The following is an 18,669-nucleotide window of genomic DNA, read 5'->3' on the forward strand; positions in this document are numbered from 1 at the left end:
ATTCCATAGTTGTGGTTTGTATTTTCATCTGTTTCACAAAGTGCTGAAGAAACAGTTCTGTAAACAGCACAATTATAGAATCTTATACCATGCATAGAGCTGGTTCCGCCCATTGTACCAGTCTCTGTTCTTTGGAAGAACTATCCTGTTCATTATCCTGCCCTTGTTCTTGCTCCAGATTGCAAATTTCTCCTCTTCAAAATTCCTTCTGAAAATTGGTGTGAATCTACCCCCTTCACTCTTCCATGCAATGCATTTCAGGTTATAGTAACGCTCTGCCTGAAAATAGTAACATTGCTGTTTTTTATTTTAAGTATTTTAGAAGTCAAGTTCTCTGTTTGGTAGGTGTGGATTCTGTTGAATTTATATGGAGGGCCAATTCTAATTTGTTTGTAAACTGGGTGGAGGGTCTTTTCTGTTAAAATGAAGACAGTTAATGCTCAGTGTGAACCCCTCAGCAAGGACTCCACATTGTACAAATTACTGCACGTGAATTTGGCACCTAAACAAATATGCTGAGAGACTTTGGCATTTGAACAAGCCAGTTGCTTTAATTTGCAGAACGTCAATGAAGAGCATCACAGAAAATTTAACATTGTAGAGGCAAGTAAAAGCCATTCGGATTATCATGGTTACTCTCCCAGGCTATCACATCTTGGCCGATCTTCACTCCATTTACCTGTCTTGCTTCTATATGCTTCAATCAGTTTATAAATATCCAACAGTCTCTGGTGTCTGTCTTTCAATTGACCTCTAGCTTTGACCAACTGGATTGGTTAGTTTTAAAGGCATGGATGCAGTTAAAGAGAAACTAGCTAAGCACATGAAAGTGTAAGAATAAAATGAGACAAAGGGACCTGGGGAAATGCTTGCGTGGATCATCAACTCAGGCAGAGAATAGTTGGGCTGAATGGGTTGTTTCTGTGCTGTAAATTTTGTGTAATCTGCAATTTTTTAAATCCCCCATTAGCCTTTGTGTACCTAGGTGCATAACCATACCAATGATGTTGTAGATAAAGAAGCTAAGGTTATTCATGTGACAGTTGTTCTGGCAAAGGTACAACATTAGTAGTATTTTCTGTGACGGGACAAAGCTAATTAAAGTGGATCCCAAAGGAGATTTATGCACATGAGACAAATGGATAGGAACATCCAGCTCCTTTCACACCTTGTCAGCAGACGAGAAGTAAGTGACTTCAGATTGGAAAGAAGTTTTCAGTTGTTCACTAAGGCACCCTTCCCCGGGGTCTTCCCCATGCTGCTAAAATCCAGCCCTCTGGGATCATTGAATGGTTAAACCTGCAGGATACCATTTGGCCTATCATAGAACATAGAACCTTACAACGCAGTACAGGCCCTTCGGCCCTTGATGTTACGCCGCCCTGTCATACTAATCTGAAGCCCATCCCACCTAAACTATTCCATGTACGTCCATTTGCCTGTCCAATGACGACTTAAATGCACTTAAACTTGGCGAATCTACTACCGATGCAGGCAAAGCATTCCATACCTGAGTAATGAAACTACCTCTGACATCTGTCTTATACCTATCTCCCCCTCACTTTAAAAGTTGTGTTCCCTCGTGTTTGCCTTTCCCATACTTAGGGGTGGACAGGGAGAGCCTTTTTCTATCATGTTCATGCTGGCTCTCTTTAAGAGCTAGTTTGCTACTCCCATTCCCCTAATTCTCTGCCTAAATCTCTCCACTTCTCTGGCTATCCTCCTTTAAGTTGTTCCTGGATAACCTCACATCACCTTAAATGGCCTTTTGTCAAACTTTGAACGATAATGCAGCTGTGAAATGTCTTTGAATATTTTGCGGTGTTAAATACAATTGTAGAAACATTGCTCCCCCATTGGATTTGTGCATTTGGACTCTGAATGGCTTAATAAAGCCATAAGTTAAAATTTTGAACTTATGGGAAATTTTAAGTGTTGCCCTTTATGTTGATTGCTTATTAATAGAAATGAAAATAGAAAATGTTAATACTTTGTTAACTTTGTATTTCTAATGTGCTTTTCTAAGTCTCCGGATATATATATGTTTTAAACATGATAAGACTCCTGGCCTTTGGCTTTACATCTCATGTACATCGACTGTAAAGGTTTAACGTTAAATTCCTTGGAGGGAATAAGGGCAAAGTGGAGAAGCACTAAGAGATCAGTAATAGACCAGAATGAACAGATGATCAATAATAATCACAGAAGTTCATCTATAAATGACTGAGTTTAAAATATTGCTATCACTGAATCATTGGATTACTTTTTTTATTTATTTTACATTTACAACTTTTACCAATTGCCAGGAAAGTGTAGTCTTAAATTTTAAACAAAGCACTCAGAGAAAATTCCTTTTGATACAGCAGGGATGCAGTGAAAAATTGAACTCATTACCTCTTCAACCACATTGCTCAATTTAGCATTGAACAAGGTACTGACAGCAAAGCGAGGGTTGCTGGTGTGGCTCAGCTGGACTGCCGGCATCCGTGTGGAGAGAAATCAGAGTTGACGTTTTGGGTCGAGTGACCCTTCCTCAGGCAGAAGAGGGGGGGGTCACTCGATCTGAAACGTTGATGCTGGTTTCTCTGTGCAGGTGCTGGCAGACCTGCTGAGCTTTTCCAGCAATTTCTGGTTTCCTTTCTGATTTACAGCATCTCATCAGTTCTTTCGGTTTTTATTAAGGTATTGATAAAAATATTTGTCCCCCTCGACACAGCTAATTTCATTCCCTTAGCATTCAGTAATGCGCAAGGGCGGTATCTACATTTGTACCTGGGACTAACCAGCTTGGGGAGTGATAGTGACGACAGCTGAGAAGATCACGAAGGTCACCTTTTCCCTCCATTACAGACAATTACTCCACACACTGCATCACACACCCCTCATTCAAACTCTACTCCCTCCTGCCATCTGGAGAAGATTCCGCAGCATATGGTCTCTTACATTCAGACTGTGCAGCAGTTTCTTCCCCAAGCCATCCCGAACACGGTATAATCGGACTCATGCAGATCTGAAATTCTTTCGCATTGGTGCTAGAAAAATGTCTATAACTCATCATTCTTTGTGACACTGTAACTTGTGTGTTTTCCATTTCTTATGTACTTTATACTGCACACGATTGTGTAGTTTATGCTATCAATGTAGTATCCTCGGTCAACCTGGGAACGCTGTCTCATTCTTACTATATCAGTTGTACATGGTAGAAATGACAAAAGCTACTCTGACTCAAATAACTGCACAGAGGCAGGTATGCCATAACAAATCACTTTTTATTTCCATGTGCACGATACATAGGCTCTGACCAGCCAGCTCAAAGCTAGTTCTCAGACTGAGGAGACCTTCTGAATCTCCTGTTCGTTTGTTTTTCTTTTTCTTTTCTCTGCATCCTAATCTCCTGTTTAAATTTTTCTTTTTTTTCTTTTTTGAATGTTTTTTTCTTTTTCATGTTTTTTCTTTTTTTTAAAATTACCCTCTCACTACAGCCTAACTGCGGTAGTCCTTACTTTTTCCCTAGCATCCATGTTGTGTGTGTGTGTGTGTGTGTGTGTGTGTGTGTGTGTGTGTGTGTGTGTGTGTGAAGCGCCTGTTTTCTTTCATAGCCTCTGACACTCCTGTTTATTTATTTATTTTTATTATTCCCCCACACTGCCACCTAACTGCGATTGTGCTTACTTTTTCCCCAGCACTCATGTTGTGTGTGTGTGTGTGTGTGTGTGTGTGAGAGGCTGGTATCCCGTCACCAAGTCACCCTTTACACGTGCAGAGTCCTTGACACTGATCCAGTTCCCTCAGAGCCAGCTCTCAGAATGAATAGGATGTCTGACACTCCTGATCCTTTTTTTTTCTTTTTTTAAAATTGCCCCCACGCTGCTGCCTAATTGCAGTAGTGCTTACTTTTTTCCCCAGTACCCATGTGTGTGTGAAGGTGTGAACTTTGCTGGGATTTTAAAAATTATTTTTTAACAATTACCCCCACACTACCACCTAGCTGCGGTAGTGCTTATTTTTTCCCCAGCACCCATGTTGTGTGCGTGCTGGTGTGAAGCTCCTGTTTATATCTGTCAGCCAGGGCTCCCTGTTTGGCCCAGGTTAACAACCCCAATCAATGATCTCATAGTCAATGAGATCCACCTGGCCCTAGTTCCAATCACTACAGATTGTTCTTGATCTAAGCCTGGCCAACTAGGACAATCAGCATAAACTGTATTTCCCAACCCAACTTGAGGTTGTGTTACCACTCCAAGGAGGCAACCCCCTGGGTGCGATACTTCTTTCCACATCCGATTTCCATCAGTTGACCAGTGGCTGCCTAGGCCTCAACTATGCTATTCTTTCTTGTCAATATCTTTGCCCCACCAAGAAGATCCTTAAAAACCTATTTCTAACCTTTGGTCACCTGTCCTAATGCCTTCTCAATCTGTAGACACCAAATTCTGTCGGATGATGTTCCTGTTAAGTGCTCTTCAGTCTTTTACCATATCATGCAAGTTGTAGATGTTTAACTTTTACCTGTGTGTGTCAAGTCATGTGTGTGCGAATTGCTTCCTCTGTAAGACTGCAACCCCCTTTAAGGATTCTTCCATGCTAGAGCATAGTAGCAAACTCTATTTCTAAACCATGTATCACATAATGAGTTTGAGACTGAAGTTGCTCTGTGCCCCTGAAGCAAAAACAAACCCAGCATGTTCCCTCTTTTAACTAGTGTCTCATGCTGAGGTACAGAGCCATTTTTGTGATAAACCCTTCAGTCCATCTTTTGAAGTGGTCATTCTTGAATTATGAATTAAAACTGTGACTTGGTGATGACTGCTTGAGTATTAGAGTTGCAGATGCCCTCGAATCCTGTATTACTGTGTATTGACCATTAGGAATGTCAGGCCTAAATGGTCCTCATCCTCTCAGCTCCCTCCCCACTCTTCCACACCCATCCCTAGACACTAACTCAGCACAAACTAAGGACTAAAAATGTGGTTTTTGAGATTTTTGTGACTTGATGCCTTAAAAAAAATTCAGCCCAAAGCTGTGTCTTATCTGTCTCTGAGCTGTCAGTATGCAAACAAACCATCTGTTGGTTTGCTTTTGGATGAATTGTAAACAAACAATGATTACTTAGCCTGAACAGATTTTGCTTCATGGTGATTGTCGTTTCCTTAACCTAGAATTGCCAGTCTCATACTGAATTGGTAAGTAGAGTAGGTTCAAGTTACTTGAAAATGTCAACCTGGTTTACTTGACAGACAAACTGATAACTTGCAGTTAAAGAACAATTTATGTATGTTATGATTGAAGTGAGGTTAACCAGTTGGACCTCTTAGAATGTGAGTTCCCTGAATGGGTCGTTAACTTGGTCCAATCATGGAGTCCTGGCTAACAGATGTAAACAGGCGTGTCAGGGATTCTGTTCACCCGAGGAGCTGGCTCGGTACTAGCTGGGTCAGTGTCATGTACTGTGCACGTGTGAACTTGGTGACGGGATGCCAGTATTTGTGGAGTTATTCAATGTACGTATGCCTAGTCTAGCAAGCTGTTGTTTGGACTTCTTCATGGCTACTGGCCAGATGGTGTCATCCTGGTTCTTGGCTCAAGTGTTCACTCAATAGCATATTTAAAGGTGATAACACAACAGTGATGCTTCACTATCTGGAAAGGAAAAATATAGGAAAGGAACATAAGAACCTTAACAATCCACTACATGTTTGAATATTTGTTAGCACTGTTGGGTGAATTTGTAGTGGGCGGCACGGTGGCACAGTGGTTAGCACTGCTGCCTCACAGCGCCAGAGATCCGGGTTCAATTCCTGCCTCAGGCGACTCTCTGTCTGGAGTTTGCACGTTCTCCCCGTGTCTGCGTGGGTTTCCTCCGGGTGCTCCGGTTTTCTCCCACAATCCAAAAATGTGCAGGTTAGGTGAATTGGCCATGCTAAATTGCCCGTAGTGTTAGGTAAGGTGTAGATGTAGGGGTATGGGTGGGTTGCGCTTCGGCGGGTGCGGTGTGGACTTGTTGGGCCGAAGGGCCTGTTTCCACACTGTAAGTAATCTAATCTAATCTAAAATCTAATCTAATCTAATCTAATCTAAAATTTGTCATAGTTCGTGTTTTCACAAAGCAGGTTTTTGCCTAGCATTCAGATTTACTGTGGAGGGATTTTCCTGGGAGGTGTAGTTAAGTAGGTTGGGCATTGGTGTTTGAAGATTGGGACCTTTGCACCTTGGTGAGACATAAGAGTCTAGGACCTGAGGGTTTAACCTCAGGATAAGGGGTCACCCATTTAAGACAGCAATCAGAAGGAATTTCTTCTCTGATAGAGTGGTGAATCTGTGGAATTCTTTACTGAAGAAGTCTGGGGCTTTATGGATTTTTAATGAAACACAGATTTTTATTGAGTAAGAGATTCAAGGATAATGGGGAAAAGACAGAGACGTGGAGCTGAGGATTATCAGATCAGCCCTGATCTCATGGTATAACTGAGCAGACTGGATGGGTTGAATGGCCTGTATTCCTATGTTTATGGTCTTGTGCTACCATGGGCCAATAGGTCTATGTGTTTGATTTAATGTTGGTATCAAAATAACTTTGACTTGCTTCCATCTGTAGTTTTCGCCCGCAGTGAGTTTCTTTCAAATGTGGCATAAATTGAATTTTGCTTAGTATTAAACCATAAGGTGGTGCAGTTACATTTGTGTTGCACAGATGGGCCACCTCCAGCTATCCCTATTTGGGAAGTCGTCATGTGATTGTATTCTATTGTGATGCATGTCATAGTGGCAGTATAGAAAGAGTCTACTTTGTCTGCAGTGGTGCAAAGTGGACCATTGTTAGGAGAAAGTGAGGTCTGCAGATGCTGGAGATCAGAGTCGAGAGTGTGTTGCTGGAAAAGCACAGCAGGTCCTGATGAAGGGCTCTGGCCCAAAACATCGATTCTCCTGCTCCTCGGATGTTGCCTGACTTGCTGTGCTTTTCCAGCACCACACACTCTCTACTCTGCTAGACCATTACTGGCCGATTGCAACATTTAAGTCTGCCCAGGCAGGCAAAGTATCGGACACTGCCCCGATTGCGGCAGGAAATATAATCCTAACTTGGGTTAGCCCTCCAGGAGAGGGAAGTCATGGTGAAAAAAAGTGTAGAGAGTCACTGGAAAAAGTTTATACTGCAGCTGGAATAGGCTATGGGTGTAAGCGTGCCAGTGATTTTTTTTTAAAACATTTTCGTGAAAAGGCTTTTGTTAGGCTGGATTTGTGGTATGAAACTCCTTTTAACTCCAGAATAAAAAATGGTTTTGTTCATTGAAAAGGAATCTGGAAGTACCACCGAAGTAGGAAAAGTTGATGCTTAATGTAATAGTTGTGTCCACATTAACTGCTCTTTCAGAACAAAGGTTTACTGAATTGTAAACTCATGGCAGTTCTAACTTTTCAAAATTCTAGCAATAACTTGGTTCCCATTTGAAGAAATAAATTCTTGTGGAAATTTAATATCTTTGAAGCACTGAAGTGGCCTTAATAATATTGTTTCGTTCACTGTTTCCTTTTCTCCAATCGTGCGCTCCATCAGTGATCATGGTGCTTGATACTCCCTGAAATAGAGGCCCCTAGCCGACATGAATGTCGAGATTTTAACTTCTCATCTTTTTAAAAACATTTTCTTTCACTTTTTCTTTCCTTTCCAATTACTCTTTCCCTTCTTTGCTGACCCCACCTTCCCTTTTCTCTGACAGCGCCCTTCCCACCCAATACCCTCCCCAGGCCCACCCGGCATTTACCCCAGTCCTCTGCCTGCTCCCCTTCTCTGGTTTCCTTCCCCACCCCCACCCCCACCCTTTCTCCCCCAGCCATTCCCCTTTTTATGAGGCCCTCCCTTCCTTTTTCTGCAGATCTCCTCGCTCTTTTCTGTACCCACCCTGTCCATTTCCCGAATCAGTCCCAACCCTTACCTCCTTTACGACTTTATCCTTTCTGATATCTGACCAGCCCACCTTCCCTCTCACCCAAAACCTGTCACCACCAACCCAACTCTTTTCTCTGGCTCCCTCACACTTTGTTCATTGAGCTCTGTTTACTGTTTTTCTTTCTTACACATTATCTTTTTCTCTTTCTATCCTTTTTGTCATGCCTTCCTTTTCTGCTCTCCCTTGTTTCTTTGACAAATCAACCCTTTTCATTCAGTCTCAATCTCGTGCTTTCTTTCACTTTTCTAGTTTTCTTTCCCTGTTATTTTTCTTTCTTTACTGGTTCCACATGTTCTCTTGTTTTCAGCTATTCTCTGACAGTGCAGTATCTCTTTCTGCTCCCCTTTGTTTCCAGCCTCCAATAGAAAGTAAGAGAATGCGACAGAGTAGGATCAATGCAGCATACGTATCCGACTGACTGAGGTTCCTTAACTGATAAGGACAGGAATGCTTTGTCTTCACAATGTCATCTCATTGTCTCATTTCAATGCCTTCACGTATAACAGCAAAGGCATTTTGGGTTAAAATCAAGATGCTGTGGACCGTTCAGGACATGAGAGATTTTCCAACAAAAGGGGAAGTTGAATTGCAGCAAGATGCCATCTATTCATTAATTTGAATTATGACATTGTCCAGTTGAATGCTTCTTTTCATTAGATTGGGATGCAATGGTCTGTGAGCTATAAATGTTTAAATTAGGATTTATAAGTTTATGATGCAATAATTTAATAATAGACTTAACTTTATAAGATCTTTGCACACACTATTTGACCCGGGTCTTAAAAAGATTGACTTTCTTTCTCAAAGCTGTCTGTAAGTAATGCAGCCGTTTAGCCACTTGAATTATTTTAACATTTTGCATGGAGTCGAATTTCAGAACTTGGCCAGGAAATACAAATCATAATCTGGTTGGCAGTCTATTCTCCATGCCTTTGATTTTTCCTATGTGCAAGGAAAACAAAATATTTATCAATAGCTGCAATAAACCTTAAAATTTACAATCCAGTATGATTGAATGCTGCAAAATACAGGGGTGGTTGGGGACAGTACAGAGGAACTTTGGTTGGGAATTTTTTTTTTAATCTTTCCAGAAAATAATTCTGTCTGTGCAATCAGGAGAAACTTTACCAGTGGCTTGGTAACCACCAAATACCTTGTTCAGTGCTAAACTGGGCAGAATTCATTACCGGTCTTTGCCAAACATGACAACTGAACTCACCTGAGATGGCAGAGGTGGATGGAGATGTTCTACTTGGTCTCTGGGTTTGGGAAAGTTGGCGGAACTGGGGTGGAGGGTTTTAGTGGCTGGGTGGGAGGTGGGGCCATACGAAATTACTGCTTTTCAGTGTCCAATGATGCTCGTTGGAAAATGACCATGTGATGGCTTGTCTTGGCTGTAAATCTGCTAAAGCTGCTGAAAGCTTCGTGCCATTGAAACTGCTTTCCAAAGTTGCAGGGATGAAAGTTGGGGTTTAAACTGCATGAAAAATAAGAGTTTGATGGTTGTTGTCAAGGATTTGATGTCAATAGTAATGCACCTTACTTTAAGTCACTTCCTTCAGGGCAAGACTGTAATGATAGTTTGGAGAGCTGTTGGGGTGTGGGTTGCTGGGGGTTGGAAGGGTGTTGCAAGGGTAGGAGCAGTGAACACCATTTGGTCTTTATCATTCTTCATCTTAAAATGTGTTTTGACCAGGCTAGTGAAGGGTTTGTAATCAGTTTGTCATCATGAATTTTGGATGTACGTTTGAATTTTAAAAACGCATGACAAGATTTCCATTTCATGCTTGTGTCAGGGTTTCTACAAAATACTGAAGCGGTACAGCCAATGTGTAATCTCAATACCTCCGTCCATTTAATCATTTTTGTTTCAGCAATTCAATCTAAACAAAAAGCAACCAAAACACTTAGCCGAAACATATTTTACACAAAACTGATTACACCTATAAAATGACCTGCTGACTTTAGATTAGATTTGGTAGAGGAGTGACTTTATTTATTCTGCTGTGTGGATAATTAAAGAATGCTTTATGCTTCGGTGCAGAAAATTTTCTGCAGTGCAAGTTGGATTCATTATACAGTGAAAGTGAATGGGCATTAGTTGAATCAATTGAAATTTTACACAACAGGAAATGATTGAATCTATTAGATATTGTACGAAATAAAAGTGGGGTTTGCTACAGTTATTGGATCAGGAAGTATGTGGAGTTGATGGTATGTTGAACTTAATTATGATAAACTCATTTAGGCAGTTTGAAAGATAAAAAGCAAAATACTTGATGTGATGCAGTATCATTTTCCAAAGCAGTTTGCTGAAAGACCAAGCTTGCTTTTCAACTGTTGTCTTCTGTTGAGCTTGCCAATTGTAAACGGTTGTGCTTAAAAAAAAGTTTCATTTGTATGGTGCTTCCAAGACTTTTGGATATTTCAAAGTGTTTAACAGCCAATGAAGTATTTTTGGAGTGCAGTCAGTGTTGTAATGTAGGAAACATGGCAGCCAAATTTCCCGCAGTAGGCTCTCATAAATAGCAATATGTTCAAGATCAGATAATCAGCCTTGTTTTGTTGAATGAGTGGTAAATATTGACTAAGACTCTGGGGATATCTCCCCTGCTGTTTTTCAAAATGGTACAAGCATATGAATTAGGAGGAGCCACAGGCTTCACCACCATTTGACAAGGTCATGGTTTACTGAATTGTAGTGGGAACTCCACTTTCCTATCTACCCCCGTGCTGTACACACCCATGACAATCAAGACCTTTCTAAATCTGACTCAAAAATATTAAACATCTTGTTTGGACAACTCTCTTAGAGAAAGAATTCCATTGACCCTCTGACTGAACAGAATTTTCATGTCCATCTTTAATGGGAGAGCCCTAATTTTTGAGTTGGCTCCCTCAGTAAAAGTCCCTTCCAGGAAGGGAACCTTCTTTTCAGCTTTCCTTTCAGATATCCTCAGGATCTCCTCCGGGTGCTCCGGTTTCCTCCCACAGTCCAAAAATGTGCAGGTTAGGTGAGTTGGCCATGCTAAGTTGCCCGTAGTGTTAGGCGAAGGGGTAAATGTAGGGGAATGGGTCTGGGTGGGTTGCACTTCGGTGGGGACTTGTTGGGCCAAAGGACCTGTTTCCACACTAAGTAATCTAATCTAATCTTATGTTTCATTAAGATCAACTCTTATTCTTCTAAACTCCAATGGATACAGATCCAACCTTTCTTCATAGGATAGCCCCTTCATCCCATCAGTTGAGTGAATCTTCCCTGAAGTAAGCGAAAGTGAGGATTGCAGATGCTGGACTTTAGAGTCGAGAGTGTGGTGCTGGCAAAGCACAGCAGATCAGGTAGCATCAAAGAGCAGGGAAATCACGTAATGTTACTTTGTCCTTTGTTTACTAAGGAGACCAAGACTATACACATGATCCTAGATGTGAGCTGACCCATCTTCTGTACAATCGCAGCAAAACTCCCCGTCTTTTGTATTCCGTTTACCCTCCTAATCACGTGCTGTGCTTGCATACTAACTTGTATGATTTTTGCACCAGAAAACCTAGGTCCCTCTGTTTCGTAGAATTCTGCAATTTCTCTCCAGTTAAGTAAATGCAACTTTTCTATTTTTCTTACAAAGTGGGAATGTTCACACTATTCAACATTGCACCCCATTGGCCAACGTTTTACCCACTCACTTTACCAGTCTTTTATCCATTTTCAGACTCGTTATGTCCTTTTCACAACTTTTCCACCTACCTATGTTTGTGTTATCATCAAATCTAAGAGGCATTAATTTGGTGCTTTCATTTAAGTCAATGAAGATTGCAGGAGGGCATGCTAGCAGCTGTATCAGACATACTAAAAGGTGAGGTGTCTACCTGGTGAGTTACAAAACTGGGCTACTTGCATGCCAAATAATAATAGTGGCACGTGACAGGAAACAGGTGATATCTCGGATAGCATCTCGTCAAGAAATTAGCACTTTCAACAGTGTAAGTCCCTTCAGTACTAATTTTTAATTGCTTATGGAATGTGGGCTCATCTGAGTGGTCTAGTAGTCACTGTTCATCCCTAGTTGCCCTGAAGAAGGTGGTGCTTCTGCACCTTAATATAAGTTTGGTTTTGTGTGCTCAAAGCCTGAAATGTGGTTTGAGCCAGAAAATTTGTGACTCGGCGGTGGGAGTGCTACCTTGCAAAAACTACAATGGAGAGCTGTATGTGTGCCAAATTCAGCAACAGGACAGTCTCCTTTATTGTAAGCTGATGTAGCGTACCCCTTTTCACTTCGCATTTGTCAATTCTGTCGAGGAGGTGGCAGGTTTATTTTTTCCAAACCTTGTACACGCCTTTTTGTTGTCATTTGTTTTCCAGATTCCTTGGTCTGTGTATCCGGGGTATTGAAGAGAACAGCCGATCAAAAAGAGAGCGCTTACTCCAAGAGAATGAGTGCATCATCAAAATTAATGACAACAATTTAATGGACAGAACATTTGCTCAGTAAGTGTAACTATTCATTTCTGAAGCACTAGATGTGTTTGATCAATTTACGAGATAAGTGCAGAATTAGAATTAGAATCCCTACTGCATGGCAGCAGGCCCTTCGGCACAAGTCCGCACCTAGCATCTGAAGAGTATCCCACCCAGCCCCATTCCCCTACATTTACCCTGACTCATGCACCTAACCTATACATCCCTGTACACTGTAGGCAATTTAGCATGACCAGTTCACCTAACCTGCACATCTTTGGATTGTGGGAGTAAACCTGGAGGAAACCCACGCAGAATCCGGGAGAATGTGCAAACTCCATGCAGGCAGTCGCATGAGGCTGGAATCGAACCCAGGTCCCTGGTGCTGTGAGGCAGCAGTGCTAACCACTATGCCACTGTGCAGAAGGCCATTCAGCTCCTTGAGCTCACTCTGCTGTTCAGTGGAATCATGGCTGATTTTATTCTGGCCTCATTCCACTTCCCTGTTTACCTCAACTGCCGTTTTACTCTCGTTTTCCTTGCGAGCTATGACAGCGTATGAGTTCTCTCAAACCTTCAGGGTTTTGAACCAAAATAACAATTGGAAGGATGTAAAACTTATGACATTATCTTTGGTGTTTTTGATGGGTGAGAATTAGACAATGTACTCTCAAAAATTGTTTCTGGATTTGTCAACATGGATTTTGGCATGTTTGATTCGACATCTTGAACAGAAAACAAAAACTGAACATGTCTCTTCCAAACTCAATTAACAATTCTCTTTTCATCTCCTCATGTATACATCAAGCCACCCTTTAAATGGAGTTATGCTTTCCTTTGTTACGTCACCACATTTTTCCATCAGATATTCAGTTCCCTCAGTCGTTTATGCCATTCAATTAGATCATGATTGTCCTGTACCTAAACTCTGTTTACTCAGCTTGCTTCTGTGACCATAGATTCCTGTGCAAGGCAAGTGTTTTCAATCATTTTCAGTTTTGACATTTTTCACCCTGTCCTTGACTATTTTTTGATTTCTGAGAGAAAGTGGGGACTGAGGATGCTCGAGGTCAGAGTTGAAAAGTGTGGTGCTGGAATAGCGCAGCAGGTCAGGCAACATCTGAGGAACAGGAGAATTGACATGTCAGGCATAAGTCCTTCATGAGGAAGGACTTTTTGAATTCTACCATTTTCTGTGTGAAGCAGTGCTACCTGAATTCATCCCTGAAAGACCAGTTTTGTTTTTGAAGGTGATGCTCCTTTGTTCTGAGACTTGCACCCAAAGGTCATTACTCCTACATAACAACTCATATAATCGTCTTGAAGACTTTCTTTGGGGTATGCGAGCCAAGTCAGTGCAGCCTTTTGTCCCATTAGGCGAGAAGTGATGCAGTAATAATGTAATTTAAATAACAATACAGAGATTATTTGAAGAGTGGCTTCAAATCTCACGTGTGAAGCTGGAGAGTTAATCTGGAATTGAAAGATCTTCAGTTGTTGTAGAAACCCATCTGGTTTACTTTTAGGGAAGGAATTCTACCACTTTTCCTGAACTGGTTTTCATGTGACTCCGATTCCTGATGAAGGGCTTATGCCCGAAACATCAATTCTCCTGCTCCTCAGATGCTGCCTGACTGGCTGTGCTTTTCCAGCACCACACTCTCAACTGCAGTTCCACGATACTGTGGCTGATTCTTAACTATCCTCTAAAATTGCCCCTCAGCAAGCCACTGAGTTCACAGGTACTTGAGAATGGGCAACAAATGCTGACTTTTGGAAGTTGCACCCACACCTCCGGAAAGTTTAGGTAACAACTTAACCATTTTAGCTCACATTATCAATCAGATGTGTAGAAAGAAATTTCAAATTCTATTGCCTTGCTTCAGTAGTACACTTGAATGATGGCACAGCCTGGACCTGTGTTCAGCAATCTCAGGCTGTTGTACTTCATGTTTCAACTCTGCCATAAAAGCTGGTCCCAAAGCCAGCAATGATGTGCTCTTCGTTAGGAAGGGATGCAAAATGGACAGGACAAATCACTAGGGCAGCACAGTGGTCAGCACTGCTGCTTCACAGCGCCTAGGACCCGGGTCTAATTCCAGTCTTGGGTGACTCCATGGAGTTTGCATGTTCTCCCTGTGTCTGCATGGGTTTCCTCCAGGTTTCCTCCCATAGTCCAAAGAAGTGCAGGTTGGTTGGATTGGCCATGCTAAAAATTGCACCATAGCGCAGGTTAAGTGAATTAGCCATGGTAAAAAAATCCCATGCAGAGTTGCAGGGATGGAGTGGGGGCTTTGAATCTGCGTGGATGCTCTTCAGAGATTTAGTGCAGACCCGATGAGCTCAATGGCCTCTTTTTCTTTGATGTAAGTATTCCATGATTCTACTGAATGCTGCTCTTGTGCACTTTGTAGCAATTGGCTCATAGCTAAGAAGAAAGACTGCTCAGCCCCTTTTGAAGGTAATTTCTGTCTGGGTGGTGTGAGGTGTGGAGAGGGCATCCACATCAAGGGACATTTCCGTTTTGTTCGAGCCTCAGGCCTTAATGACGCAGTTTAACTTCAAAATCCTGTTTTGAATTTCAGAGCACAGGAGGTGTTTCGTAATGCCATGCAGCTGCCTACTGTCCAGCTCCAGATCGTTCCAAGTTATAACAGGGATCGCTATGAAAAGTCTGTAATTGGACCCCTCACTGCTCACAGCCACGAAGACGATTCCAAAGCCATGGTTCCACCTCTGTTGCGGTCAAAGCCCTCCAGCAAACCAACAGACCTGGTTTATCCCAGTAGCCCAGAGAGCAACTCACCCTTGATTTCAACACAGATCAGCAGCCCCAAGCACTCGAGGAGTAACAGTCACTCAATAGTGTCAAAGAAAACATCTTCGCCAACATCCTTTGGGGGAGTTGCGCCCAAGAAACAAGGAAAAAAGATCAAAATTGATTTGAGAAAAGGTATTTTTCTTTTTGTGTGTGTTATGACACAGTTGGACATACATTGTTTTAATTTCGGCAAACACAGCAATCAATTTATGCATAGCAACCCTTACAAACAGCATGTTTCTCCTGTTGATTAAGGGATAAATATTGACCCTGACCTTTTACACCTATCTGCAAAGTAAGGCAGGGTCTCAGTTGACATCTCATCCAAAAGCTGCACATCCCACAGTGTAGTCGTCCTTCACTGGAATGTCAACCTCGATCTTACATTCATGTCTCTGGACATGGACTTGACCCCTCAACCATCGGGGGCGAAATGCATTTTGCTGTGGTATCACTCCTAACCCAATCTCATTAAATGTTGTGACGGAGCAACTGTAGATATTTTTGAGCAACCTGTTCAAACAAAAGAAAGGCTGGGACTTCTTTCGCTGATGCATAGGATGTTGAGAGACGACCTTAGAAAACAATGAGGGGTATAGGTAGGGTTAATGGTAGTTGTCCTAACCGTGGGATGGGGATTTCAAGACTAGAGGGCACATTTTTAAGGTGAGAGAAGAGAGATTTGAAAAAAATATGAAGGGCAAATTTTTTACACAGAGTGTGGTTCACATGTGCTATATACCTCCTGGGGAAGTAGTGGATGTGAGTACTATTACAAAGTTTATAAGACATTTGGGTTACTATGTGAATAGGAAAGGTTTAGACGGCAATGGGCTAGGAGCAGGCAGGTGGGACTAGTTTGGTTTGGGATTATGTTTTAGCATGGACTGGTTAGACTGAAAAGTCTGTTTACATTCTTTTTGGCTCTATGACTTGATGTTATGATATATATATGGAGCAGGTAGGGACTTGAACCTAAGCCTTCTGGCCCAGAGGTGGGGATGCTACCACTGTGCTCAGGAGCATCAAGGTGCAGCTGTATACTTAACCAAGACTCCAAGATTGCCTTTGGTTCCTGTGCATTTTTTCAAAGATGTGAATTGAATGTTCAACAGGATTACTTCTGCAGTAAAATGCAGTCAGTGGGGACCGGTTTATAATACAAATTATGTGAGCAAGATCAATTATAACCACTTATTATGGTCTGGTCTGCAGAATGGAGGGGCAACTGCCACAGTGATTTAGCTAGACATTTGTAGTGTGTATACATAAAGATTTCTTATACCTCTGCTCACTGCATTGAGTGCACACCTTTATAGTTTGTAGGGTATACTGAACTAAGTATGACAAGTAAAGTATTACACAAAATATGTTCAATACAGATTGTACATAATGGGCAGGATTTTGCACAAGTGTTAGGGTCAGATTTCTGAAGTATGCTCAGGTGAGCTGGGAAAGTTTTGCTTTCTAAACATCCCATTCTGTCTATCACCTTGCCACTTTGCATTACCTACATCATAATTCCTCCATACACCTTCTCATAGCAAAGGTTGTATCTTTCACATGTTTTAAACTCTCCTTTATCTTGTGATTTCTAACTGATGTCTGCTGTCAGCTGCGCCCTCCAACTTCCACTTACTCTCCTATGCCTTTACTCTTTGTCTCCCTATCTATCTGTTTCTTCTTTGGTACAGTTTATTGGTGTCAGTCTTACCTCTCTGCCCTCTTTGCCCAGTCTCTTTCTCAGAAAGAGTCTCATCTTTTGCCCTTCTCTATTTCTTCCATGCAATATTGTTAATTTAAAAAGATGCATGTGCACACACAAGTGTGTCTCAGTCTTCAATTGAGCAATCTGCTTCTGTTTCTCCTCTAGCAATAAGTTGCCAAAAAGAGGTCATTTGGCAGAGGCTGGCAGTAGCAGCTCAGCTTCAGAAGAGGTAGTTATGGAGACTGTAGAAAGAAGTGGGAAAGAAAGAGCCATGAAATAGGCAAAACCAAATGGTGTATTTGATGACAGGTCCTTGACTATGTGGGCGTAGTTAGTGGAGGTAGGAAAGGCACAAAGATGTGGCAGAATGGGGCAGGAAGAACAATAAAAAGTGGGTAAGTTTGCTAAGTCTGGAAGGGCAGCAGAGTTAGAGTACTGCTGCTGAAATGGGGGGAAGAAGGAATGGGTCATAAATCCTGTCCAGTGGTACAGCGAGAGCATGTGAAAAGTGATGGACAGCACAAAGGCAGCAGAGCACTTTATTTCTGAGAAATAAAAAGTCAAATGTCTTGTTTTACAAGGGGAGACTCCCCATGTAGGATTCATGTAGGTAGCAGTACTGACAGTGTTTTGAATATGGGCACAGTTAATAAAAGGGTGTTTCGTGTTACTTATTGAATATTGTTACACTTTTTACTGGCACATTTTGGAGTCAAAAGCTCGTGGGTACAAATCTAACTTGAGGAATTTAGCATGAAATTTACATTTTGACGTATTCTTGAATTATTGAGAGTGTTGCATGTCAGCAATGCCATTTCTTTGAACAAGGCATGAGACTGAAGTCCCGTAAGCACTGTTGGGTAAACATCAAAGATCCCACAGCACTGATTTTGAAAAGAGCGGGGAGATATCCCCAGTGTCCTGGTTGATATTAATCCTTCAATCAACAGTGATTTAAAAAGAATATCTGGTTATTAACACATGTGTGGGACCTTGTATGCAAATTAGATGCCAACTTCCTTTCACGGAAGGCGACTTCCATGACTATGTTTAAAAGAACTTCCAAACCAGCAAAGTGCTGAGGGTGACCTCAGGTTGTAAAAGGTGCTATTGAAATGTAAGCCTTTCTTTCCTTCATTTGGCACCATCTCATGTGTACTATATGATATTATGAAGGTAACACAAGAAGAATACAACAAGAATACTCCAGAATTTTTCACGTGGTCCAGATGAGTATAAATGTAAGATCCCAGAGTCAAAAGCAGCATGCTGAAACTGACTTTTATGACATGTACGATTACAAATTTATTTTTGTGTGCAGTTAAGATGAAAAAGATTATCTTTTAAAGCTAAATTTCACTGTTAAAGCAAGGAAGACACTGAAGTGTTCAGTCATTAAAATGCAAACACTTGACATTATATGGAAAATGAACTGAGAGCTGCTACGGAAACAAATGTTTTTCTTAAATGAACATTTCCCATTATCTAGATGCCCATTAACTGGAGTGTACTGGGCATTGGAAATCAATTGGGGCCTGAGAAAATGTCCCCTTTGGAAATGAACATTCTCATTAACTGTTTTCAGCTGTCACTTCCCTCCATAGCACGGGATCAGCATTTTCTTCATGTGCAGATGCATGAGTATGACAAAGATTGCTCATTATCTCAACTCTGTGTCATAATACATTTGTTCATATAATGTTTCAAAGCACAAAAGTTATTTCTTGATACTCACTAT

General features: G+C 41.5%; 1 protein-coding gene across 1 annotated transcript in view; it reads left to right on the plus strand.

The window, feature by feature from the left end:
* Nucleotides 1-18,669, plus strand: part of LOC140481912 (partitioning defective 3 homolog B-like) — a 997,517-nt gene that overhangs the window by 460,286 nt on the left and 518,562 nt on the right. The window contains exons 8-9 of the mRNA XM_072578586.1: nt 12,307-12,432; nt 14,988-15,355. Of these exons, the coding sequence (XP_072434687.1) occupies nt 12,307-12,432; nt 14,988-15,355 (494 nt within the window). The remainder of the gene's footprint in view (nt 1-12,306; nt 12,433-14,987; nt 15,356-18,669) is intronic.

The sequence above is a fragment of the Chiloscyllium punctatum genome, chromosome 10 (genome assembly GCF_047496795.1).
Source record: "Chiloscyllium punctatum isolate Juve2018m chromosome 10, sChiPun1.3, whole genome shotgun sequence".
Taxonomy (NCBI): domain Eukaryota; kingdom Metazoa; phylum Chordata; class Chondrichthyes; order Orectolobiformes; family Hemiscylliidae; genus Chiloscyllium; species Chiloscyllium punctatum.